This window comes from Pezoporus occidentalis, unplaced genomic scaffold, assembly GCF_034315485.1.
Source record: "Pezoporus occidentalis ecotype Australia unplaced genomic scaffold, CSIRO_AGI_Poc_V1 ctg59, whole genome shotgun sequence".
Taxonomy (NCBI): Eukaryota; Metazoa; Chordata; class Aves; order Psittaciformes; family Psittacidae; genus Pezoporus; species Pezoporus occidentalis.
Window position 1 is genome coordinate 2,789,723 of NW_026915932.1, and position 27,807 is coordinate 2,817,529.

The 27,807-nt window shown below is 42.3% G+C and overlaps 1 protein-coding gene across 3 annotated transcripts; it reads right to left on the minus strand.

The window, feature by feature from the left end:
• Nucleotides 1–3,687: 3,687 nt before the first annotated feature.
• Nucleotides 3,688–27,274, minus strand: SERPINE2 (serpin family E member 2). Of its 3 annotated transcripts, XM_062638877.1 has the most exons (10): nt 27,228–27,274; nt 13,420–13,694; nt 12,100–12,219; nt 10,755–10,982; nt 9,505–9,702; nt 6,859–7,057; nt 6,615–6,715; nt 5,502–5,588; nt 4,876–4,959; nt 3,688–4,362 (listed from the first exon to the last, which is right to left on the minus strand). In XM_062638877.1, the coding sequence occupies exons 2-10, from the start codon at nt 13,673–13,675 to the stop codon at nt 4,325–4,327; spliced, it is 1,311 nt and encodes a 436-aa protein (XP_062494861.1). In that variant the 5' UTR covers nt 13,676–13,694; nt 27,228–27,274; the 3' UTR covers nt 3,688–4,324. The 3 variants fall into 3 exon arrangements, with proteins under 3 accessions (XP_062494861.1, XP_062494859.1, XP_062494860.1); XM_062638875.1 differs by lacking the exon at nt 27,228–27,274 and having other exon boundaries at nt 12,100–12,216; XM_062638876.1 differs by lacking the exons at nt 12,100–12,219; nt 27,228–27,274.
• Between the last annotated feature and the right edge of the window lie 533 nt (nt 27,275–27,807).

Sequence of the window (27,807 nt, forward strand, 5' to 3'; positions counted from 1 at the left end):
GGATCACCCTCTGCAGCTTCTACCTTCATGTTCCCCTACTGACTTAGGTAGGGGCTTGTCTCCTCCTGGGTGTCACATCCAGCACATGAGACTATCACAGCCTCCTGGCACCACAGTAATAATGGGAATCATTAGTGTTAGACAGGTTTCAACCACTACAGGTAGTAGTAGCATTACTAATACATGCAGCTGAAATTGATGGGGCTAAGCTAAAGGGCTTTCTCTTTGAAGCACAAGGGAGTCTTCAGAACGTTGCTTACAAAGAGGTATTTGAATTTCTTTCTCTTTTTCATCTTTATTAACCCACTCTGCTGCTGGCAGGCAATGCAGTCTTGGTTTTAAAGGAGAGGCTGCTGTCAGGAGAGGGCTTGCCAGCAGGGAATTCAGTGTGATACCAAGGGATGAAAGCAGTTATCTGTTCACAAAGGCTGAGGATCTGTCCCCTCCCTCCTCTCCCCATTCTGTCCACCAAATAAGATTTTTAAACTACAAAGTGTTAATGAAATGTGGAAGTTGTGAAAGAAAAGCAACCTTTTTAGAGCTCTCTGAAGATAGGAAAACAAAGCTGAGACACAGTTTAGCAGATTAATAGCCTGCTATTTTTGCTGTTAATTACCTCATGAATAACCACTTCATTACAAATCTGGCTCAGGAAACATAGGGTGAGTTTTACTAAACTCTGCCTCCCTGCTTAGTCTCTAGGCTAAAGCAATTGTAACCACAGGTATTTTCCATAACTATTCCCTACCCAGGGCTTCAGTCTCATATTACTTAAGAGTTACAGTCTCCCTGGGCTTTCCACCTCAGAAAAGCAGGCAAAGGATGCGTTACCTCCACTTTTAAAGATGGAGAAACAGAGGTATACCTACAGAAAGCAGCCAGCAACAGCAGGTAGAGAATGAGATCATTTGAGTTGCAGTTCTGGACAGTTATGTTCCTGCTTGAAATTACCAATCCATCATTAAGTTACAAGCTTCACACATTCAGCCTCACTATTTCTGTTCTTCCTTGAGGACAGTTTCTCCCCAGCGCTCCTCCTCCCCTCAAGCAGCATGCAGGGCTGTCTGTGTCACATTGCTCAGAGGCCCAAACCCACACTGGCTTTTCGATGAAGACGAAGTTGAACTGCAAAGCAGCTGGGCGTAAAGAAGGAATAGATCAAAGCAGAACCAAGCAGCATGAGCATCCTCCTTAGGCTCGATACTCCTAGAGACAACAAAAAAAATGAAAATGCAAAACCAGCCAACTTTTGCAGATTCCAGGCAGATTCCCCAAAGCCTTTCAGAAGCAGCTAACAGACTGCTACCGTAAGGGTTAATAAGACTAGAGTAGGCACAGACCTACTACTAAAACATCACACTGAACTCTAGTTACTCCATTAAGCAGGACTAGAAATTTGATATGAATCAACTCCCAGGCTGAAGAACAGACAGTGTTTTTACAGCATTACTAAAAAAGAAGATTTTAGCAGCTAACCTAACCCTCTCCTTCCCAGGCTCTTATTTCACTTCCCTTCATCCTGACTTCCTTTACATAGTTTATAAGCAAGACATCAGCATTTTACTTCAAACCTGCTTTTGTTAAACTTCTTTTTCCCCAGCATTGAAAAAGAGCTAAATACTGCATAAGAATGTCAGAGCTGTAAAACTTTTCCTGAGTGGTGACATATTTCACCCATGTCCTGCAGAACCTTGAAGTTCCCAAGTAGCTGCTACGTGTGACATTCCCCATCAGTTTGCTCACAGCTCAGCTTGGGCAGTTAGTCCTAACCCCATCAGGCTGAATAAGCCAGTTCACATTTGCCAAGCCATGCTCTTCGTTGTCCAGCTTTAGCCTGGATGGCAAAAGGAAACAGCCACAGTTACTCTTTCTTTGGCACTCTAAACAATCATCTTATTTTGCAAATTATTTCAGGACCAACAGAAATTATTTACAGAGAAACTCTGCTAAGGAGAGTCTGAAAACTTATGTCATTGCTTTTTTTCTTGCCTAACTCTAATCCCAAGCTGGTTTACTGCACAGAGCACACACTGCTGCTGTGTGCAAGCCCTTCGGGAGCTCAGTTTGAATGCCAAGCCCTTAATATTTGAATTCTTACCACAAACATCAAGTAGAAGCAACTGGAAAATTAATTCTCATATTGTAAGCTTATTTTTACATAAAAATAGCAAGCTGTTTCTCTGAAATACAATCCCATGCTGCTCTAGAGCCCTAAGAAGGCAACTTGCACCTCAGCAGTCACTTCTCACATGCATTATGCCTTCTGAAGTCCAGCTCAGGTCCTAGCTATATAGTTTCTGGGAGGCAACATTCCTCTATTTTTGCAGGAGAAACCATACCCAAGCTAGATACGAGACAAACCAACACAAGTTTTGCTGTAATTGTACAAAACTCAGTGACAATTCTGTTATTCCTTTTACTCTTTCCCTCTGTGAGATGCAACAAATTGAAGGCAAGCCTAGCTACGTGAGGCTAGCCAGCAAAGCTTTCCTGCTCAGCACCAGCATCTTTAGTTACATCAGTCACATGCATAAAGGCGTGGGGATTTTTTGTGGTCCCCTGCCCCCCAGCATGGCTCAATTTCTCTTCAAGACAGGATGAGATCATGCTGGTTTCTCCATTCACCTCTCCTGAGAGCAGAGGACTTAGCCCTGTTTGTGCAGCTCCACAGGAAAGCATGCAGCAGGAGCATTTCCCTCTCAGCTTATGAGGATTTGGTGGCAGGCAGCTAATACATCCCATAAAAGACAGCTAGACAGATTTATTCTTCTCGATGTTCCAGTAATCAGCTGAAACAGGAAGAAAGGCCAGCAGTTAGAGCCAGACATTCTTCCTGTAGAGCTGTTTTGTTACTCCCCTCCCCCTACCAAGTTAAGTATCCACATATTATCTGTGGCAATACACTGTGAAAGTGCATCCTGGGTTTTGTACTGGGTTATGACTGGCCATCCATGACAGATCAGATGTTTTATGCTGGAAGCATTTTCATTTCATCCTGTATTCTTACCTCATGAAGAGGCTCAATGCTCATTCATCCTCCAGCTTATGCAGTAGTCATCTATTTACACCAGGGCTAAGACTGCCAAACAGCAGGACCACAGACCACATCAGCCAGCCTCCTCTCACTGTCAATGTGCCTTTAAGAGGGCAGCTATTAGCAAAGATTTACCTTCCCCATCCACATCCCTCTGCTGCCACAGGAGCAATACAACATGCCTGCAAACACAGAATCATCTGTGGTAAAACAAAGGGATTTACTGCTTATCTTTTGAAGGGTTTTGCACTCAAGAGAGTCCTATAAGGAGCTGAGGACATGCAAATGTGCATGCAACTTACATACAGCAAGCAGGAAGAAACACCCCAAAAGCATATTGAGATGTCCTCACACAGCAGTTTTAGCAGTAACTTGGGCATAGCAACTAAGGCTTACTCTTCAGTTACTGAACCTATGGATAATTCACCCTCAGCAGAATACCTTTTCTGCTGAAGTCAATAAGCACCAGGCAGTAAAAATACCACAGAATAATCAAGCCCCAAACACACACACACACACACACACACACACACACACACACACAGAGCTTCAAACCCACCCTTCTTTCGCCTTGTTTAAAGGGAAGTCTCAAACAAGTACTTCACAGGGCTCTGCACCCAAATACCCATCAGCACACCCATGATCCACAACACTGACAGTTCATAATGCAGTTTTATTTTTCCTTTGTACAAAAACAAATATAAAATTTAAATCCAATAGAAAGTGTATACTAGCAATGACAAGTTTACATTACAATAAGACAGGACAATGCGATGTGTACTGAACACCACATTAGTTTTAAAATTCTCAGTGATACATGCACTATATAAAAATTGCTAGAACTTTTAATCTATTTCTACCAAGAATATCCAGGTACCAAGACACTCAAGAACCAAAAGTAATCTTGATAGGCGGTATCTACAAAATTAGACCTTTTCCACTCACAAGAAGAAACCAACATTAATAGAAACATTTATCATTCTTTGTTAAAATCCTCTCACAAAAGCCATACATAAAACTCTTAGTAGATACAGAAAAAGCTCAAAAGTTTGTTAGCATAGGTAACCATTCAGTAGTTTAGAGAATCTTTTAGACATTTTGAAGAGATACTGTAGTTTTCAATCTGTATTTTTCCCCACAAAGCCACAACTACATCGACTCCTGTTTCAAAACCTAGTCAGTGGTTAAAACTAGCTCTTGAGTGAAGTCAAAGAGTAGTGTACAAAATATTTAACAGAACACCGGTGTGTCACATGAATGTTTACTTCTTGAAGAAAGTCTTCTCCACATTCAAGGTTTATTTATTTGTCCCATAAACAAGATTGTACCTGAGGGATGAAATGAAAACAAGGATTACCATAGTCTGTAGACACAGTTAAACTTTTCCATGAAAGCATAAAGCCCACAGAGCACAGCTAAGCCATCTCGTCAGTCTTGTCTAGCCTCCCTGAAGTCTGTGAGCCCAGGGAAGCATATGTTTGGATAAGTGACCAGCTTGTATTTCTAGAGACACAGCTCTGTTGATGCTCTGTGGAGCCTTGGGATGAGGATTGCTGCCAGGATGCCAGGAGCCTGCTCTTCCCCTGGTGCTGGCAGCTGCATCTTGTTCCCTACTAACTTGCACATATATCATCCAAATATGGAGTAGGTGGGTTATTCAAACTAACTGGGACAACTCTGAGTTGTATTCTAAATAATCTAATATTAAAGGCATAAAAATATACTTGTAGGACTTCTTCTTTTTAAACCAATAGTAATTAAATGGCATCAGACTTCTTTTGTCTCTATTGCATGCTGATATTCAACTTCTAAGCAAAAAAGTACACAGAAATGCTGCTTACCTGTAGGATTATGCCGGATGAAAAATACAAACGGCCTGTCTACTATGAACCACGGAGGGGATGACCTGGCTATTAAAATTGCAGCTTGAAAGGAAGATAAGGTTTAAAGTTAGACAAAGCAAGTACTGTAACACATAATATACTCTATAAAATTGAAGTTTCCTAGTGCATACTATACACTTGTACAGGTAAAGATAAATGCCTAAAACCTACCAACGTGGACATTTAAACCACCACAGGTCACAGGTTATTCTTACAGGAACCATTCTAAAAAGACACATCACAGGACTCACAGAAAGCTGGAAGTCTTGGGTTGCCACCCAAAGGATGTAGTAGCTTGGTCCTCTTCAACATCTGGATTACCAGAACATTACACTGGTGGCCAAAGCATTAGCTATTAGGAGACACTTCTCTAGAAGTAAGCCTGTTTGTATTTCTTAGAGGATACCAGTGGTCTGAACAATACTGGCAAATTAGGATTTTCCTGAGAAATTACATAAAATACGTCAACTGATCTGATGACAAAGCACATTCCTGCAGTGGTCTCAAAGTGGGCTATCTTTGCTTAGTGGTATAGCCTTATACAGTTTTCCTTGAGTCTGACAGCTAACAATACAGATGCTTACTTGTTGCTGCAGAAGCTTTGGTTCCATCTTCACTAACTTCAATTTTTGTCTTTTGCAGAACATTAGATACATGAAGACCTTCTGTTCCTGAAAATCCCAAGGAGAACAGCACCTTCAGTGAAACCAACTGCAAGAGTCCTGAAGTAACTTCTAGCTAGCAGCTAGGCTGGCATAGCTCAGAATAATAAAAGCTGCTACAATCCTGCTGAAATCCCAAAATTGCAATAAAGAACACTACTGGTAATATCTTTGGATACAGTCACTAAGTAATTACAAATTATAAGGAATAACCTAACCCATTTACTAGGTTTTAGATCATGGTTTAAGTTAGAAGTGTTCACTTGCATTTTTAGTTTTAATTAAGCAAGTGACTGAAAAAATATGCTCTCTGAATTTAAGTTACACTCCCATTTAGCTCTGTGTCAGGACAAGAAAAAAAGCACTTAGACATCTTGCTTTCAATGAAACACAGGATTTTGTTTTCAAATTACACCAGCACAAAGCAGGCTTTTCTGTTAGATCTCTCTATAGAAGCTAAATTGGGAATTTAATGGGAGCAGAGAACATAAATAAAATGACATTTTAAGAGCCACGAGTTCAAAAATGTCGACACCTCATTTACAGCTCTAGGTTGGTCCAGTCCCTTAAACCAGGAGTGTAGTCCCTGGGCTTTCCTACAGCTCAAGTCATTGAACTTCAGGGAAAAGCTAAATATTGCAGCTGAAATATTTGTTACAGTCCAAGGTATGGTATTCTTAGAAGTCCTGCCACAGACTTTAGACAGTGCTTGAGACCCTCAGGTTGTAATACCAAATCTTAAGAAGCTGACCAAGATGATTTACTGTTGTAAATCATTGCAGGATTTACAGGGGAAGAGAGCCATTGCAGCATTCAGTAGGACCAAGCAGCCATGCTTGGAGCAAGTTCTGTTTTGTAGCCAGCCAATGTCCTGATAACATTTATCCAAACCAGACAACTGCATTGTTATAAGAGACCCTTATTCTGTGCCAGAAACTATAAATAAGGACCACCATGGATTAAAAAAACCCATCAAACAAAGCAAGAAACCCACCCACCACCACCCCAAAAAAAACCCTATCAACCCAAACTTACTTGTTATTTTTGCAAAGTTTGCCTTCGACTGGTCAAACATATCTGTAATACCAAGTGCTTTCAGAGGGTCCTTTAAGTCTGTTTCTGCTACTGCTGTAAATCTAGTTGGCACAAGCAAAAAAGAATGCATCAGTATTATGTAGGAAAGTTGTCTTAAAAACTGTTTCTCCTGTACTAGAAGAGATATGTATATATGACCCTCAAAACACTTCATGAAGAAGAAATGGATCATGTTAGTACTTACTTAGGTAAAATAACCTGCACTCTTTTTGCTACCATGGTTGTCATCCAGCTTCCTATTGTTTTGGTGCTGATGTGGGGAATGATAGCAGAAAGTGGCGTTGTACTTTCAGTAGGCAAGGCAATCAACATGCTTATCATTTCACCGTGATATGGCAGTTCAATGATGTTGTACCACAGCTCATTCGGAGTACTTGTAGTGCCTGAAAAATTAAGGAGAGCTAATGAGCCATAATCCTTCCAGTCTTAAATCTCTATTTTACCTTTAGACACCTACTGCTGTATGAGTCTTTTGGAAAGTTTTGCCCACATCTTAAAACTGACTAAAATGTCACTGACTGCCTGCTTTCCTGCTAGACAGCCCTTCAAAAGGGGTCATGGGCTCTGTACAGATGCTAGTTTGACAAAAACAAAAACAGGATGACACCATGAAGCAAATACTCACTTGAGTTTGATAGGCATACTGTTTCCCAGACAAACCTTATCAGCCCAAAGTGTCAGTTCATGTTAGAAATAAGCAGGTCTGTGAATCAGTTGGATTTTAGCTGTACCAAAACCAACTGAGCACTGAGAAACAAAAAGCAATCAAAACCAGCAGACTATGTTCCAAACTAAAGAACTTGTAGACAAGCTCTTTTTCCTCCAAGAGTTATTGGAGGAGCTCCTGTTTGAAGCAGTCTGTTGCATTTACTTCATATTTTTGCTTAATAAGGATCTCTTTTGGAAGCAGCTTTAAGTCCTTCAAGGTAGTGGAGAGCAGCCACTTTTAGGTAGTGCAGGAGGCCAATTAGATGAGAAGGAGTGAGGTAGCAATGCCTCTGAGTTACAGCAAGTGCCAGTAAGCCTGTCTTTGAGCAGACCTCTTCTTCAAAGTTCCCTTTGGTTACAGTGAAATTTCTGGCATGTGACTGGGAAGCAAAAGTTTCTTTTTATAGGAGTTTCAAGTGATAACTTGTCAGTTTAACTACACACAGGTTTCTGGGAAAGTTTTTGGATAGCAATAAGATCTTATTATCTTTCCCATTTCTTCATCTAAGTCTGCACTTGTCAGCCCAAGCTGAAAATTGACATCTTCATTAGAAATTTAATCTTGTTGCCAGGGCCATGTAACCTGCCTTGACTGAGCTCACATTGCTAGAAAACTGACAATACTGCACTTATTTTGCAGGAATTGTGTCAAGCTTGGCAGTCTGATTATTTCCTGAGAGCCTGATAGTGGCTCTCAGACTGGGGCCTACAGATCAAAACATTGGCTATCTAAGTCATCTACAGGACAGTGACAAAAGGTAAACTGTCTAACAGTGAGGTACCACTTTTCTTGTCTGCTATGTACTACTATCATGACTATTGAGGCATACCAAAACAGTCAACTGATAGAATTTAAGATGCTTAAGAAATTTATACTTTTAAAGATCCCTTTGCAAGCATAGAAAAGACAGAAACCCTGCATTCAGATATCGAGAGATACTGCCAAGTTAGGACTCATTTTTGATTGGGTATTTATCTTGTACCTTTCTAGCTTAAATAGATTTTCTAGCTTAACATAAACCAACATAAAGGGATTTTTTTCCATCAGCATCAGAATCAAAAGCCTTTAAAATAGCCTTGCTAAAGCACATCTTTAGTCATGAACTTCTTTCAAACCCCAGAGATAAGTAGAATATACTTCTCTGCCTCACCCAACTCACACTTTCAGCAGTTATCTGAAAGCATTACATCACACCTGTTCTAAATACATGGATCTGGGACAAAGTCACAGCTGTTTAACACAAATACTAATATTAGTTGAGCACTACTGACAATAAAACTAGACATTTATAGCCAGTGGGTCTTGATTTTTTGATTTTTAGTAAACTGTATTCTCAGGCCTATTTCTCGGATTGTATTTAACATACATGGAAGCAAGTTCAGGCAGCACTGCTCTCGGAAGGGCAAACCAGAAGTTTTTAATCAGAGCTTCAATCTCACTTTGACTGATAAAATCCCAATAGGGCTGCAACACTGAAGCTCTGATGTACACTGCCAGTCACAAAGCTGCCTATGTCAGCTCTGAGAGTCTCTGATGAAAGTCTGGCTGAACCTGCTGAACTTCTTTTCACTTGTGACTCGATTTGAATTTGAGGAGCAGCTTCACACCTTGAAATATAGCCAACATACTAGCCCTGTGCTCCTCTGGGTCCCACAGGACTGGGGACTGTGCAAGTCCCATTTCTTTATTATACAGTAAAATATAGATTGATTCTATGCAAAACACATTGATTCTATTCTTTCATACACAGCCCATCACCAGATAAACCTCAGGGTTCTGGTTTTGTTGGCATTCTCAGCTCTTCCAAAAATAAAGATTTCTCCTTACTGCAAAGCTTAAGTAACATGCAAAGTTCTCAATTTGGGTACTTCAGGTTTTCCTTTCTAAAGGAAACAGGATAAGGCAAGCACTTTGACAGAGTATTGAACCTTAAGCAACTGTTAAATACCTTGCACAGCAAGCTCATCCATACCTCAGCTGCATGAAATATTCTGTAATCCAAAGCCTCCTACATAAACTAGATTAAGCAATACTATTAAACACCACATATACAGCAAAGTCTAGTTTCAGTTTCAAGGAAAAAGAGCAAATTTTATGAACAGTGATAGTTACTGAGCTCACCACAGCGGAAGATAGATAGTTGGGACAGCATAGGAACTTGGTAGGTCTTCCCATCAGCTCCATAAAATGGACGTTTCTTTGTATTTTCAGGTCGAAATCGTGATTTCCATAAGCCTTTGAAATACACAGCATTTACTAGAACCAGTCTGGTCAAACTGCCATCAATATCATCTGGAGCTACAACCTGATCGATCATACCTGTAAAGAAATGAATGAAGCCTGAGTATTTGCTGTCATAACACTGGCCAACTGTTCATTAAGAACCTGAAGCACATACTACTTTAGGCCTCTTGATCTGCGAGTGTGCCAACTCTTCATGGGGAAATACACCCAAGGGTCATAAAGCCAACAGTATTCTTTGTCATAAAGTAAACCTTTGGGATAATTAGCCAACATATCTTGCTAATTGACAGACTGACATTATGACTAACAGAGCCTTACCCTTTCAAGCATGTGAACAGATCTAAGACTATGTTACAATGGTAACAGTTTTAGCTGAAGCACTTTCCCATTCACATACTCCTAGCAACATTGCTACGCAAAACTGGTTGACATGTTTAAGAAAGAATTTGACAGCCGTATTTCACAAACATCCAACATTAACACATTCTTCACATCCAGGAGGCACTGGTTTTAACCAAGATATACAAAGCACATAGTTTGCCTAGATTATTAATAAGTTGCAATACATGATTTTTTAGCACATGTAACCTTAACAGCTAGCTGCCAAGAGGCATGAACCATGAAGAGTTTTGTCAAGGCAGGGTTAAAGACCCTCCACTAAACATGATTCCCAAGAACATGGTCATACCTTGCAAGAGTTTAGGGCAGTAAGAACAAAAGATGAACTGTCTACAGCTTTCCAACAGTCTGATTTACTGAGTCAAATGGAAAGCATCTTTTATGTTTGAGAATGCATAGCTCCAAGATAATTGAGCTTGGATTTCTCAATAGTCATATAATGGCAGAGAACAGTAGAAGCTCCCTGATCCCACAGGCAAATGAGCATACACACAGACTTATACACATCCCTTAAGTCCACCAGACAGGTACATCTGCTGGGGCTGTAAGACTGCAGATTCTTGGCCCATGAGCTCTAGAACATCACACTAATACCAGCATAAAGACTGTTTTCAGCTGCAAGGCAGAGCTTTTTCTACCTCCCCTCTCTTTCCCAGTATTTCCATCCAAATCTGATAGGTCTCAGACACCATCCTGCCATGCACAAAAAAGCACTCACCAATACTCACCCCTTGTTTCATTTTTCACCCATTGGTTGATGGAATCACATGCTGCACTTGGGTCCTCAAAGTCCACACTGTTGACACTGCACTGAAACACCTCTTTGTTCCTTGTAACAAAAGGCACTTCCATTTTAAAGCCATTCTTTGCAAAAACTGCATTAGCAATTGTAACAATGTCTTTATTCTTTTTTGAGACTATGAGCCTGTTTATCTTCTTTAACGCTTTACCAACTCCTAGTTGGAAAGAACAGCAAGTTTAATTTAGAATAAGATGATGAACAAACAATTACTGCATATGCAACTATTAATGACACAAAAAGTAATGGACCACACAAGGAGACCAAGGCAGGCATTCTAAGAGGCCTTCCAAATACCCATTTCTGATCTCTCATCTGAAAGGCTACTGTTTCCCAGCAAAAAACATGACCTTCACTGTGATGCCTGCTGCCCCTCTAGCTAGCTGTCTGCTCAAAATGCTACAGAAAGTGCTGGGAATAGTATTGAGGTTCAAGTCTTAGTGTGGAGCTCCTAACCACACTCCTCCACAAAGCAGACTATTCCAAAGTGTATTTCTTAAGTCCAGGTTACCTGTCAGTTCTGTGGCAAAGTCAAGAGCTCACCTGCCACCAGCCTGCAGGTGTCCCTGAACCTCAGAGTGCAAAGCAAAAGTTGTTTTCTCACCATCTTTCCTTCCCATTTATTAGAGAATAAAGGAAGCTGTGAAGATTTCTATGGCAATGTTCAAGTCCTTGTTTCCTTGAAGACTAGGTGCTGGCCTAAATCAACTACAAGCAGGAGTCAACCCCTTAATAGGAGCTTGCTTTTAAAGAAAAAGGAAAGCAGTAGGTTCTAGTGCTTACAGTCAAGATGCTTAGGAGCTGAAAGCAGCTTGTATCATCAAGTGTTTGCTAGCTCCTTCACTGTACATAAGAGAATGCATATGGCAGCACAGAAGAACTGCTGTGATCACCATACCCAGTCCTCCCCGTTATGAATCAGTGCTTGTCTACACAGGGAAGCTATTGCTAGGCAAGCAACTTTGTGTTCAGCCATAATACTGAACAGGATTCTTGGGTGGCTGTTTTCACAGCAGTTATTAATGGGCTCCCTCTGCTTCCCAAAACAGTTTAGGAGGAAACATTTCCAGACTGCTTCCTTATGTAGACAAACTTGATATTAGGAATATGAAGGGAATAAATTAGTTCAGAGTTATTCTAGTAGCTGCATGTAAAAAAAAGCCTCAGATGGCTTTGCTGTTTCATGTATTATGAATGCTTAAGCAGTACCATTTGTATGAATTTCTACATGTTCACTCTCCAATATGATGGGTAAATTCTTTCAGAGAACATACCATAACAGAGGTTCTCAAACTGTATTCTGTGGACCACAGGTGGTCCACGGAGCACTTGCTGGTGGTCTGGGGAGAGCTGGTTGGTCTCATGATGCTGGCTCTCCTCTTTGCTTCCAGCTGCTAGATCGCATTAAAAGACAGCTAAAGATAAATTAAATACTTTCCAACTATTAACTTTCCAAAGAAGCAGTTGCTGTAGTTGCCAAAAGACTGCAAGGCAATCATGAAAAAGAGCAAAGGAGATTTGTGCAGAGATAGGTAGCAATCCCAGTAACAAATTCCTGTAATAAGGTACTGGCTACCTTCTAAGGAGTTTGAGAACCTCTGTGTCTCACAGCTAGGACTGGGAAGCCTGCAGGCCAAATTAAACTACTTAATATAATGCTTCAGAATTTTTGCAAGGTTTTTATTTAGAGCATTAAGATGTTCCCGAAGTTGATTATCCCATGAAGAGATTTCAATCTACAGTATTTAGATCTTAAGCTGATAAATCATTTTGCTGTATTTTAAAACCAGAACCAAAACAGCAAAGCAAATGAAGACAGGACAACATGTTATATGACAATACTGCTCAAGACTTAAATGTGCACTTACCTTTGGAGGGTTTCCTATTCCTTGAAGTAAGGCAGTATGCTGGCACTAAGATGTTAAGTCTTGCTGGCAAACACTCACAAAATACTCAGCATGCAAAGTAAAGCAGCAAGAACCTTCAGCCTACACCCTCTCAAGGGGCAGACATTGGCAGATGAATATAAACACAAATGCATGCAGTACCAGGCGCAGAGACAAGCAGAAACAGCTGTTGCAAGAAGAGGGCACTACAAGGACTACAGATTCAGGGAGACTGACAGCAGAAACACAAATGAACAAAACTGAAGAGCATCAGAGTGAAACTATCAATTGAATGGTTAGAGTTTGCCTTGCTTTCCATGTGGTGATGAGAAGTATTCTCTTCCCCTGTTATTTATGAGTGGCACATTAAAGGCTGTTTAGTACAGCCTGCAATGGGGTACTGAAGCCTTCCTGCGTACTGCTGGCACTGGACTACCATTCACACTGTTCTGGAAAATCAATTTAGAAAGTATGAAGGCAGTTCTAGCCAAGGCCCTGGAGTCATTAATAAAGCTGCTTATAAGCCAGTTCAAGCATAAGTACATGTCCATACTCAAATTACCAATTAACTTCAAGCATGTCCAGTTTGTGCTTTGGTAAACAGAGTTAACTGGTTCATGATGCTATCTACCACACTTTGAAAGCCACCTCAAAAGAGCATGAGGACTCTGACAAACCACAGCCAAAATCACCTTAGGAATCACTGACCATTTACGCTGTATCTCATCATAGTTGTCAGCTGCTTCTTTGTCTTGCCATCAGCACCCAGCTGTAACACCCCCAGGACTGATGCAATCCCATGAGGAGAAACAACAACATTGTCCTGAGGCTTAGCTTTCACTATCTGGTTGAAGACCTGGATTCCAACATCAGAGCTAAGTTCCTCCAAAGGATAAAAACTGAACTGGGAACATACAGATGTTAAAGTCCCAAGAGCAAAGAGAAGTGGGAAGTGCCAGTTCATGATTTCTGGATGGAGATACCTGAAAGAGAACAAAAGGGGAAAGTTAAATCAGCTTTCACAAGTACAACATTTTCATTTTCAGCTTAAATTCTTATTTACCTGAAGAGCAAGCAAGTCTTGCATATGCTCTGGGAATCATCCCTGTGTTTTACTGCTAGCAGTATTTTAGGTCTAGGGGTTTTCAGAAGCAGGAGATAACCATAAAATAGCCAGATATCAGTGAGTGACCATGTAACAGGACAAAAGCTGCCAAGCTGGGATACTACCTTCCACCACACACAAGTTCCATTAGTTTTGTCTTTAGGTTAAATGGAGTCTTAGCATTCTATTTAAGCTGCCCTTCAGGATAAATTAGTGCTAGACAGGCTTATGGTCCTTATCCACAAATGTGATGCACAGTACATTTTACAGATCATTTTCTACAGTGAAGAGAAGCATGTATACATATGCAAAGAGACCTTCTGTTTGGGAATTTACACCTGCCTAGAATAATAAGAGTTGGCTACTTAACTAGCGTTTTCCACAATGGGAATATAGAGGAAAACTTTTAAGGATATCAAAACGCAAGGTTAAGTTTGGATGTTAGCCTGTGCTTTTCCATTACAAAAATTCAGCAGCTAATGAGTACAGAAGGAATTTCACATTTGAAATGGGCCAGCCTTCATCAGCAGATTAGCACCTAACAGAATGCAGTTTCGTTACACCCATGACCTCCTAGGAAAGGAGGCACAAGCAGCAGCAGTTTGTTCAGGACCTCTCAGCAACTGATTAGAGAGAACCAAGCCCAAATCTTAAACACATACTCAGTGTTTTAAGATTTGGGCTTGTTGCTAATAGGCTGTATTTCCTCCTCATGGAAGTTTATTCAATCCCCTTTTTTTGTTAGGGCAAACAGGTACCTGGAGGAATAGTTACGCAATAATCTATTTCATCAAATTAGGTACGCTGCTCACCTTTGAGAGGTTTGATCACATTTTTGTTTTAAGACATTTCAGTTGCAGTTCTAGAGTCCTGACTTCCATTTTTCAGCCCAAGAAGAAGTCTGTTTCCCACCGGGCTGACTCTAGTGCTCCAAGAGCACAACTAGCCGTTAGCCTCGAACACGCTGAGCAGCTGGCTAGCTAGTTCCCTTGCTCACCAAAGGCTAAATGAGGCTGCAGAAAGCATACAACTGATTAAAATACCATGTGTGACCACAGGCAAAACCCCAAAATAGGAGTCTCCGCCCCTTGCCCCCTCTGCTCAGCACTGCACACTTGCTCTTCTGGCTCACGCAGCTTCAAGCTGGCGACCGCAGCACCAAGGCGGGGAGGGTGTTTTGGCTTGGGTGTTCTTCACATCCATCTCCCACTCCCACAGAAGGGCGTATGGCACCAGCGAGCTCTGCCACTGCACAACCTACCTATGGCAAAAGCCATGCTGCAGCACCCCATCGCCAGAAACCAGCTGGTGTCTGTACAGATTCCTTTAATAGCATGTACTTTCACTGTGCTAAAGCACTTGGAAGTAACAAATACAGCACTTCCACTTTCTTCTACACCATTTCAGGGCATAGACTCAGCTTCATGTTTGCCACTGCAGCACAGAAAAATCAGGTGCTTAATATAAAGTGACACAGGAGGCAAGACATCTTTCTTCCCCCAACCCAAGTGTTAGTATTCCTGTGACCAGAGGAACTTGGATTGATTTCAGTTATGCAACTGAAAATGCTGCCCTACAAGGCAGGTTAACAGCTCACCCACTAATTAAGTCTTTCCCATCAACCTGCTAAGCTGCCAAACTGTTTTGGAGTAACTAAACTCACTCCACAATTCCTTCCAAAGGAGCTCCACACCAGCCATCAGCTGGCACTATGCAAGCTCAGTCTGAAAACCAGACTGGATTTGGCTGGCTGCAGCCGAGACCTCCGGGACTGAAAACCCAAACACCCTGTGATGTTTGGGTATAACTCTGAAGAGGGTTATACGAGTCACTTCCTAGATTTGCCCTGCACCCCACACTGTTGGCTACAGCAGGAAGCAGTCATGGGAGGACCAGCAGCCTGACAGGGAAAGTGAACTTGTACTATTTCTAGTAAAAACGTTACAGATTATTCTTTAAGGAGTGTTCTTTGACAGTAGCACAAACCACTCGAAATCTCTAGTTTCATTCTTAGGGGGAAAGGCTCCCCTCTTTCCCCAGCTCTACTCTGATGGCAGTGCTTTCTTGCAGGAGGCAAGTGTGGCTTCCCACTCCAAGAAAAGCTGTTTAAGGGCTTTCTTTGGCAGCCATCTCTTCTCCCCACCCAGAGACTCAAGGACCAGTTTAAACAATTTATTAATCCCAATTATTAATTTGACTTTTACATTTACTTAGTAGCCTGGGGGGGGGGGGGGGGGGATGATCTACAAAAAAAAAAACCACAACTGCTAGACATTCTTAGTATTTACAAGCAAGAAAACAGTTAACATTGGTGCAATACATCATGTCCCATGTAGTGATGGAGACCACAGATGGTGACAGGCAACTGCAATCCCAGAGAACACAATTTGAGCTGTAATTTGCAAACCCTGCTTTTGATTGAGGCAGCTCCACGTGGTCCAGAGAGCAAACCAGAAGAGACTGGACTATTTCAAGTGCATCTACCTTTGACGCATTACATGGCCAGAAGTTATTATGAGGGCAAGGACAGGAGTTACACTTTTATGAAAACAAATAAAACACTTTTTCATTGTCATTTATATACTGCGCCTGCCTAAGCCTAATTGAAGTCAGACATTTCTCTTCTTTGCCTTTACCACAATATATTGTGAGTCCCAAGTTTTGCACTTCACTGGTGACAGCTACCGATAACCTTGCATTTTCCCCATGACATGTGCAAAGCCTTGTCAAAACCACCCAACTCTGCTCCCAAGGCCACTGCTGCAAGGGGCTGGGTTTGCTTTTTTTGTTTCAGGCCAACACTATTACCTCCTGCACCTGGTTTCCTCAGAGGTGTCCACACTGGCCCAACCTCTCCCTCCTACTATGCCATTAGGGAGGCTGGTCCCCGTTTTGGAGTACAACTTCTAGCAGATGGCTGCTCAGTAAGTGAAAAAGTTTTACTCTTTCCTTGTGCTCAGGGCACTGTACAACTGCTATTCAGCATTAGTTAGAGCAGCCACTTCTTGGCCCTGCTATGCCCACTGGATAGCTTGACCAGCTAACTGAGGAGCAAATTTAATCTTTGAGCTGAAGTGGCAATCATGTTATTAATGCTTCAGGCATGGATTTCAGTATATTCAACCTCTATGCAGTTCAGTAACAAGACATACATTTGCATATCCTGAAAGAAACAGCTTAAGTACAGTGCAAGGAGAAAAAAAAAATCCGAAAGGATGTAGGATGTGTAGGATGGAAAACAGCTGACCTGCTATACAGAATACCAACAAGCTTTCAACAAGCTTTCATAATGCTGAAGCTAAAAACTTAGAGATAGTTAAATTTGAATCTAATGCTTCAGAAAGTCTAACAAAAATAAAAGCTAGGCACTTCTTTGCTGATGACCTTTATATTTTTAAAAGCTAACTGAGAAGGAGGAAGGTATATAGGCAAATTCATTTACATAAGTGTGGGCTTTTGAAAGCTGATGGACTAAAAATCCCTCTTCAAGGTAGGCTACCCACTTAGATTATGAACTTACAGGAAGGACATCTCACAACTTAAAACTTCTAAATGGACAATGGAAACACTGTCACTGACCCAGAGAAATGCAGCTAGAGAGTAAGTAACAAAACCCCAAATGCAATTTGTTAGGCAAATCCAGTTCTTAACCCTAAAGTTTCTGAACAAAACAGATGTGTCATGCATTCAGCTGCATGAGGGATGCCTTGCCCATGGCAAGCATAAAAGAACTCCATTACTCCCCCCGCTTCACTGAACAGCACCATTCCAAGTCCTGTACATCATGCTAAATTAGTAGTTACTACCTATACCTAACTGCAGAGCCTAGTTTAAGCAGCTGAAAGAGTCCTGTCAGGTACAGAGCTCTGGGGAAGGTAGGAGGGAAACACCATAGTGTGTCCTATTTACACTGGTAGCTTTGTGTTGTTCCATGACAGATGATGAAATGTCTTCAGGCTACCAATCTCCAGATGACCTCAGACTCTAGCTGTTGCAAACACCAACCTTCACACATACTAGGCAGCGTACTCAATTCTCACTAGGCTCAGCTATTCACATCACCCACATGATGCATAGTTCAAGTTTTTGGCTGAAGTTATCATGGAACTGTTTATGTCAACAAAGAGAACACAATGCTTTCGGCCTGCAGTTATAGAATGCTTGGTACAAAAGCAAAGTTACATTAATATAGACTATTTGATCTAGGTCTAGAAAGGTATTTGGTAGAGCAGGGAGAAGTTACATCTTCAGCACCAGGCACAAAAAGCGGCTGAGCAGGGAGATTCTCTTACAGGAAGGCACTGGCTTAAGAAAGACTCAATTTTAAGAAAGCCAGACCAAGCTGCTGCCCTCTTCTCAAGAGTTAGAGATGGAAGTTTGGTTCAAGATCAGAGTGAAAATTCATGACCTGAAAAAAAATACCCAGATTTAAAGTGTGTGTTGGAGAAAAGACCTGTCCCAGAGAACCTGAAGAACATTTTAAAGTTAACTGAGGAAGAAGGTGACCTGTACATAGATTTTTAACTATTTGTACCAACTGCACTAAGTACTGTAAGTATCCCATGAGACACCTCTACATGTTTATTTTGAAGTCCAACTTCAACGGCTATAAGGTATAAGCACATTCTTGCAGCTGCAAGGTATATTCAACAGTTTCTTTGAAGATACATGAAGCATAGGGAAGTTTAGATACCAGACTTCACTTTTGTGTATAGCTGTAACGAAAATGGCAGCAAGCATAGCTAAACAGAGTAAAACTAAAAAGCAGTCTTGCAGCATTGCTGGTCTTGCTGTATTGAGCCTAAAACACTCAAAGCCCTTGAGTCCACATGGCAGGCACTGGGCAGCCTTTGTGCCCAGAGAAACATGGCCTGGAACAAACAATGGGAGACTTCTCCAAGTTTGAAATGCTGATATCCTTGTCAGTGCCATCTGTGCTACTAATTTAAAAGTCTTATTGCAACTGACATGTGAGCTCAAAGAAAGCAGCTTCACTTCAGGCATTTAACTAACTCTTTCCAGCAGGACAGAATAAATACTCAACCAAACTTGTTAGCAGTCATTTATGGAGCTGGCTGAGCACACTGCAATTGTTCCTGCAAAGCAATGAGACCACTCTGGTTGCAATAGGAAGGTCACATGCTGGATCTTGGTTTTCAGATGATGATGCACACTTGGCAGCATATTAAAATGCTCAAGCCTCTTGGTAGGCTTCTCCTCTCCCCTCACAGGTGTTCACAACTCCCCTTCTGCCTAAGCTTCTTATATCCTAAAGCCTCCAGCTTCAGCTTTCCTACCATGCTGCTTGGCCTCTGCTACATCTGAACATGCTTTCAGGTTCAGAGCAGCAGGACCCACAATCTGAATGCAACAAAGTTCAGAAGTGGTTTCTTCTACAACAAAAATAAGAGATGTTTCTTCTTCCTCCAGGTTTTCTGGTATGTCCTGAATGCTGGCTCTTCCCTTCTAACAACTCTTTCCAGTGCTTCCTACTTTAAAGTAAGGAAAAAAACCCTGGACATCCCCACAGATACAAAAAAAATAAAAGCCACATTTTATCAACATGTCAGGTCACATTTAAAGTATCTAACACAACAAAACAGTCTTATATTACTCAATACCTGGAAGGTTTAGTACATGCAGAGCATTACCAAGAAAGGATGATTGCTAGCTTTTAAACAGCTCAGTACTTAACATTGCTCAGAAGAGGAGTAAGTTACTGTCAACATGAGATAAACAACTTGCACACAGAGATAAGCTGGAAGGTTATTTTAAAAACATTTTGTACCTTAAGATATTGGTCTGACTTCAGGCAATACAGCCAGTGCTGCACACAACTGCAAGAAGCATGGTACTGGTTCTGCACTTTCTTCTCTCAGCTTTAATTCTCTCTCTGCCATTTCTAACTCTCTCAGTTCATTAGTGCATTTGTGTTTGTTTCAAGATGGACCGTCTCCATCTGGAACACCTCCTTTTCAGCTGTGTCCAACCAGCCTCCCTTGCCAAGGGGGAATTTCCCAGCAGAGCATCAGCTTCAAAAACTGGCTGGCCCCAATAGGAACCATCTCTTTATCCAAGTGCAGCTCCCACATGAGCCAGTGGAGTTTAGTGCTTCTTTATGAAGGGTCCTGACCACTGCTTCACGGGAGTTTCCATTTAGCATGAAGGAGAGAGACAAGCTCCATTTAAAGCTTTCTGTAGCCTCACAACTAGTGTTCCCAGTTCATAAGCCAGACTAATTCTCTCACATACCTTCTCCAGTACTAGATGGTGGTTCATTGCAGTTCACTTCATGAAACAAAATTGGTCTCTGACATTGACCAGAGACAGCTCTTGATTTCATCACTTAGTTGTAACTATACTACAACTATGAGTTTCAAGAAGGTGCTTACATATCATTTCCTTTTACTTCTATCTCTCATTTATACAGAAAGAAACTTTAGCTCTGCTTCATGAAATAAATACAGTTTGCTGAGATCAGAGAGCAGGGGGCACAAAGAATTCTGTGACTTTATAGTTCCACTACCATTTTCAAGTTTTGTGTTCTTTCATTATGGTAAGCTCAACAACTATTGTTAAAGTTTCTATGTGTCATTTACTCCTGTATTTAAAACAGATTTTCCACAATCTTCTCTAAGATCTATTATCAAGTCTTATAGTATCAGAAGATTAAAGAGAATTATGTTTTTAATTTACTGGTGTCCCTTTAATAAAGGGATGGTTTTGTTGATCTTAAGTTCTTTATGCAATGTGGTTACTTTAACATAATGAAGAAACAGCATGGGACAGTCAGCCCATCATGACTAATGCTGCAGAACCAGTTTCCCAAAAAGATGCAATACAGTAGTGTTTCACAACATGGCAGTCAGGCTATACCCTCTTGCTCTGGATTCACCCCAGTAGAGGGAATGATGGCTCAATAATTAAAGCATTTGCCTAAAACATAGCAGCAGGTCCACAAACCAGACTCCCATTTCAAGATTTTGTGGAAAAGCCTCGTGGAACCACAATTCCCACAATTATTTTACATTACAATACTCACTATGCAAGTACAGGCTCATTAAGAGCCAAAGGCAAACCTACAGGATTGCCAGCTCTTATTAGTAAGGTACAGGGCATTAACTCTTTGATAATGGGCCGCATTTACAGAGTAGCAGCACAAGGTGCTGGACTAACAATGGCTGGTGTCTTATCAGCTACCTCACCACCAACACCTTTACCTCAGCCCCAACTTCTGCTATAGTATTTGACCTTCTTTTCTTCCTTAAAGGATTAAAGGGAAACTCAGTACCTTTATTCATTCCTACATGTTGCAGAACTCTCCTGATAGCAGGACTCGCCCCTCTACATCCCTGCAAAGCAAACTGCAACTTGCTACTTCCCTCCCCAAGTAAATTTTAGTCTGCAGGCCAGCAACACACGCTCCATCTCCTGCACATACCAGGCTGAAAGAGTAGAAAAAGCCTCGTAGAAATGGCTCCATGGCCACTTTGAAACTTCATGCAGAGCTATGCTTGGAACAGACTGAATGTTGTGAACTTCCAAGTACACATCCTTCTTCAGAAGGGTTACAATACTAATATCTGAAACACTCAGACATGGAGAACCACCAAGCGAAGAAAAAAAAAAAAAAAAGAAAAAGTAATCAAAGCTGAAGACATAGAAGATTCCTCAAACTAATAGCAAAGAGTTCAACAGAGCTTTGACAAGGCATGCAACTTGCTGTACAGCGGAAGACAGATGATTGCCTTCAGATTCTACACCTTTTAAGTTTGGTTTAACCTACAAAAGAGGTACTTGTATTTCCTATTAAAAAAATACTATGAAGCTGTGTTCCCATCATTCCACACTCTATGGTTCAGTCTGCGCTTACAGCACAACTGAAAACAGGGGTGTCTATGTAGCAATAATATTTTTATACTCCTGGGAAAATAAGGGATGGCAGGATGCACCAGCCACATGCATGCTTTGGTTAGCGATGCCAGACTGCAGTCTCTCAGTCTTCCAAATGGCCTTTAAGAAACTCCACCTGAAATTATTAAGTTTTACTTATTCTTCCTTCTACAAAAGGTAAGGCTTTCATAGTAACAGTGTTGGCAGCTCTATGAAGTTACACAGTTGTATTTGATACACTCTTTCCTCCATAGAATTAAATTGGAATAATTCCCATGTTCTCTGATCATAATAAGAATTTCTAGTTACTCAAACTCACTGATCCAAGACCTGAAACTTACAAGCTATGTAAGTTAGTTAACTTACAAGTATCTAAGGAATACTACCACCTGACAAAATACTTGGTTAGAGCAGTGCTCTGGATCTCTCCATCTACTTTACTTGTGGTTGGAGATCTGCAGAGTGATAGGTGACTAGCCTTTCATTTATTAATCATACTGTACAGCACTAATAATCAACCGCTTCCTATCTGCAAGTGAGTCTAGAAATGCTATTCTAATCTATATAACAAATGGAACTCTTGAAGTGTGATGTAGCCAAGGACTAAAGTTATTAACATTTACGATGAAAAAAGCATATTGATTTTCTGTCTCCAGGACAGCATCACCATAAGAGACTTAAGTTCACTTAAGTGAACTAGCCCAAAAGTTACCCAAAAGAATAGGGATATTTACATTTTTCTTTACAGCATATAGACATTTATGTATTTTCATCTCCCCCCTACTCCCAGCTTCAGAAGCAGAACTAGCCAACCCCAAAAGCATCAGAAATCACAGATGCTTTTAAGAATCCAGGAATCACAATCCATAAGAACACAGGAATGAAGCATGTGCTGGGAAACCTAACCGTATACTCTGATACCTTCTCAATTATTTGAAAGAAGACTTATATTACCCAGTTAATAAGAGAATTAGCAGCTCTTTTTTAAGAAAACATGCACTTTTCATTAATCCGACCTCATTTCCAATTAATCACACTGGTTTTACTACAGGTTTCTGGAAAGGCAAGACCTAAATTTCCACAGAAGAAAAGGGACAACTGAGTATGAACTGTGCACAGAAATCCTGCAAGAGCAGGTCATGACCTGATATATTAAGCCATCTGATTCAGTTCAGATTGAAAGTTTACAGGCTGTGTTGGCTGAGAAGCTGCTGCACAGTCCATCACTTTCTGTAAGGCAGATGATGAACCTCAGAAGAGGAAGTAAGCAATTAGCTGGGAAAGCAGCCTCTTAAGCTGAGTTGCCAGAGCAGCTGGAGGCCTCAAGCTTCCTTCACTGCTGAGAAAGATACATGAACTACTCCTTAAGGAGGAGGAAGATATATAGCATAATGGAGACATACAGCTACCAAATCCACCAACCTCTAAATAAGATTTCTCATATCGCTTAAGGATGTAAAATAAGAAGATAACAGAATGAAAGAGAAAAAGCTAGATGCATGTTCAGTTCTCCTCTTGTTTTTTTTTACCTGCAACCTATCTGAGCCAATGCCAGAGACTCCGTCTCTGGAGACATCCAAAACTCACCTGGACATGTTCCTGTGTAACCTGCTCCAAGTGACTCTGCCTTGGCAGGGGGGTTGGACTAGATGATCTTCAGAGGTCCCTTCCAAACCTTACAATTCTGTAATTAACAACTGTAGGTTATGGTCTGTTGACAACTAACATTTCATATACACAGCCTTGAGCAAGGGTCTTCAGTTCAGAACTTGCTGGTAATCAGTCTTGATGCCTTCCATAATTGCTGTCATACTCCAAGATACTAAAAAAAAAACTTCAGGCCACTGTTTCTAAAGCCCAGGAAGAGAACAGGAGGCTTCCTGAAATACATGGTTTACATCACATTGCCAAGTATGGTCAGGAAGATTGAGATTCCCACCATGGGAAGATCAATCCACAGATGAATACAGTTTCATACTTAAACTGCTTTGCAGCATATTTAACAGACCTCAGCACCAGACACCTCCTGATTTCAGCCTGAAAATATAAGCATAAGCATCTTTCTGGCTGTTAAAGGTGAACACCAGACCACAGGCAAGATACAGTAGCTGCCAAGACTCATGTGTTTCCACAGACACTGCTTAAGAAGAGGTACTAAAGGATAAATAAAGCATTTCAGTTTGCACTCAAGCGTTCAAGGCCGTGACAAACAACGCAAGTATGGCTCATCCTAGCATTGCCACTGAATTTTCCCTCCCTCTTCCTGTCCATGATCACCGTCTCCAACTTCAGCAGTTGTTTGACACAACAACAGACCTCTGTGTATGCAGAAGTATTCATGTAGTTGAATAATGAACTCTATTCTAGTACCAAGGACAAGACAGGCAAAAGCAGGGCACAGGAAAGCTTTTTTCCATAACATGCCAGCTGAAACAATTGCGTAGCTACAGCTGTAGGATGCTACCACCTTTATTTGTGTCTCTTTCTCATCTCTTCCAACCCCATCATTTTAACCATCACATAGGAGACACACTTGAACATATGCATGGTTGCACATATTTAGCTTTCATTCTCACACACAAGCTATAGACTTTAGTAAAAAAAACCCAACCAAACATGCACCTTTTTATGTTTTCATAGTTCTTTAATTTACACTGTTAATCTCTAAATTCACATGTAGGTGATTGGCTACGTGCTTTCCAAAGCTAAAAAGAGGAAATTCTTTATCTCACTTTGCTTATTCAAAAGTTGTTTATGGTTAGTACAAGTGCACTGAATTACACGGTACTTACAGGCTAGTACTTTGCTGTAAATCATGACTTCTAAGTTATGTCACAGGAAATTGGGAAGATGCCCAGAGGCACACAAAGATGACTGCACCCACTAACACTTCATGATTACTGATGATTAATCCATCTTTTCCCTGTCTTCCCGTGTATAAAACCTTTGACCCTAAAGAACAGTAGAATCCGGTTAACACACCAACTAACTGTAAGCGCTTTGATGATTACACTGGATTTTCCCCCCAGTTAATATTACAAAAGCATTCTCTCTCATGCATGCTTGTGATTAAGCAATCCAAGCAGTCCAGAAAACCCTAACTCTAGCTTCCAAGAAAAACCGAGAGCCTCAGCTTTTTCAAGTATGAACACTGCAGTTGCCTAGCAAGAATCAAAAGCCTCAAATAGCTGCATGAGCCAGGTAGATACGGAGCCCATCACCAGTCTCTAGCCAGAGCTCCCTCTGAACAAAGTGTTCTCTTACTGTAGATGCACATAATTTATACATGTCCCCATTTTAATTCCTAGCAATAAGGTGAGGTGGTTATTTTTATATATCTGTATGCATACACACACTCTTCAATCTAGTCTAAAAATGCCAAGTGCAGGCTAACTGGGCTCACTGCTTGACATTTTCCTGCCTAACAGTATGCCGTTACAAAGCTTTAGAACTGGAACGCATTTCTGGCTGTGCAATTTAGAGACGCACACTAAAAGTCTCTGCATGCCACTAAGACATGCTATTCTCTTGGTTGTCAATGACAACACCAAACAGAAGCTTCAACACTCGTGTATACACCTTGAGACAAAATCCACTGCAGATTTCTTTGTTTTCTTTTTCGTACTAACATGAGTTTATATCACCTCCCACATGAGGTACATAGAGCTATATATAGACAGTTGTCTACAGTGATGGCCACATCATCATCCAAAGCAGAGGTTTTATAACATCCTGATGTCTAGGTAGCAGATGCACGGGTAATGTCCACACAAGCAGCTTTTCAGCATCTTAAGATCTAACAAAGTTTGGTTACAGACTGTCTGACATGCAACTTGTCCATAATTGTAAGGAAGCTGTGGACTAGCATTCATTACTCAAACTTCACTCCTGTGCCAAAAAGCTGCTATTCTCACAGGTATTATCACACCTCATAAAACGCTATGATTCCAAGCTAGCACATCTTATACATATTTGATTCATTCTACTTAATCATTCTGCCTTTGGTGTTGGTCTTCACCTCACATGCTTTAAGGACTCATTCGATTGCTTCTCAGGCACGCAGCTGCTTTTCACTTTGCTTGTGGATTTCTGCAGCTTCTCCCCTATTTCAAAGCTACATGACGGCAGCTTACAGCTACATGCGCTTTGTGAATAGTCCCTACAAAACCACATTTCTAATGAATTCCTGTGGATAGCAGGGGGTAAGACGTTACTAAATTCTCACGTAAGAGAAAGTGAAAGGAGAGGTCATTTTTCAGTGCAGTTAAAAAAAAAGAAAATCAGTCTACCGGGTTTCTCTTTCAGGAAGTTGCCCAAGAATGCAATTAAAACCACAAAGCCAAACCACGTTTCGGAATATTCTGCAGGCATGAGGAAGGGGGAGAGAAGTAAATCACACTAATCACACTGAGGCCTCTACTGCTGCAGCAGGTATGCCCAGATTTGAAGGGAAATCTGACATCTTAACAGCTACTTGCTAGCACAATGGTATCTCCAAAGGACTTACTTTTCTGTGAAGATCCTCCTGTGCTGCACAACATTAAGCCAAGGTACTGAGCACCATTTTAACCAGAAGACAAAAGACTCTCTCCTGAAGTGAGATACTTTGCATTTCCCAGTCCTCCCAGAACTCATTACATGAAGCATACTACAGCATTATTCGAAAGAGAGCCAAGATAAAGAGTTTTAGCTAACCAGTTCTCTGCCTCAACACACAATTTCATGTCACCAGCATTATCCAAATCCTGTTTCAGTAATAGAATATATACACCCTTTCCTCCCTGAACTGCAATGGATGTGAACACTTCTATTTTTCCATCACTCGATATGCAAAGAAAATCTCGGTTACTAACTGAATTAGGAATTTTTGGTGGCTTTTTAAGTACATGGAAAGCAAGCTCTTCCTCATAGAGGACGGGAGACACTAGCGAAGTGAGCAACTTCCAGTTTTCAAGCTTTTACGATGAAGCCGATGCTCGGGAAGTGCCTCCTCTCGCATCCATAACTGGGGAGCGGACTCCCAGACTGGCGCAGGGATGCAGCGCCGGGCTCACCGCATGGAGCCCACGGCAGAGGGGGGCAGGCGCTCCCACCCGGAGCCGGGCCGACCCTGGCAAAGCGCAAGGCTACCAGCCTGGAAACTCATCTCTTGAGGGGGGAAAAGCCTCCTTGCTTCCGAAACAACAGGGAAAAGCAGCAGCTCCCCACGCCAGCGGCACCCGCTCACGCCACATCGCCACGCACCCGGCGCTGGGAAACTTGTGGGAGCAGGTAAGAGGCGAAGCACACTGAAGAGCCCGCGGGCACCCGGGATAACGCGTCCGGATCGACCACTAACGGCCATCAGCCTTCCGGTTGTCAATAGGGAAACTTTGCTGTGTGCCGCCTGCCTCACGGAGCCCGCGCAACGCCCGATAGCCCTTCTCCAGCGGGCGCCGAACAGCAACTCCGGGCCCTCCGGCCCGCCCTCCTCCCGCCTGCAGCAACACGGCCCACACGCCGGCCGGCTCTGACTCACCTCCGTGCCCCGCAGCCTGGTCCCGCCGCGGCACCGCTGCACTGCACCGCGCCGCTCGGCCGGAGCGCGGCGGCGCCCGGCGTTTATAGGGTCCGCGGCCCGCCCCGCCCCGCCCGCCCGCCCCTCCGCCGAGCCCCGCGGCGGCCCGCCTCGGGGCAGAGCTGCCCGCGGCCACCCCAGCGGAGCGGGGAGGCGGAGAGAGCAGCGGCGGGAAGCTCTGGCCCGACCCCGTTTGAGGGAGGCAGCCCGGCCTGCCCGCGGGATGCCAGGCTGCAAGCGGGCGGCACGGCGGCACCCCGTGCCGCCTGTGGCACTGTAGGGCCCATCGCCCCACGCCTGCCCCCTCGCCTGTGCCCCTGCCCTAGTCGCCCCAGCGTGCCTCCCGAGCCACACCGGCTGCTCTCGCCCCTCTTCTGGGGCATAGGGAGGGGAGAAGGGGAAGTGGAGGCAGATGTGGTGTGCGCAGGGGAAGCCTCAGTCTAGCAGGACCGCTGATGGAGCAGGGATAGTGAGGGGATGGATCACTAAGGCCAAGGGTTGCAGTGGCCCCCGACACCATGAGGCCCCTTCCTGGCAGTGG

Bases quoted from the DNA above. Each gene is read 5' to 3' on its own strand.
- SERPINE2 (XM_062638877.1), bottom strand. From the start codon at position 13,675: ATGAACTGGCACTTCCCACTTCTCTTTGCTCTTGGGACTTTAACATCT. The intron at 12,220-13,419 runs GTCAGTGATTCC...AATGCGATCTAG, and splicing joins GATGAGATACAGCGTAAATG to CAGCTGGAAGCAAAGAGGAG. The intron at 6,716-6,858 runs GTAAGTACTAAC...TGTGCCAACTAG, and splicing joins GTGCAGGTTATTTTACCTAA to ATTTACAGCAGTAGCAGAAA.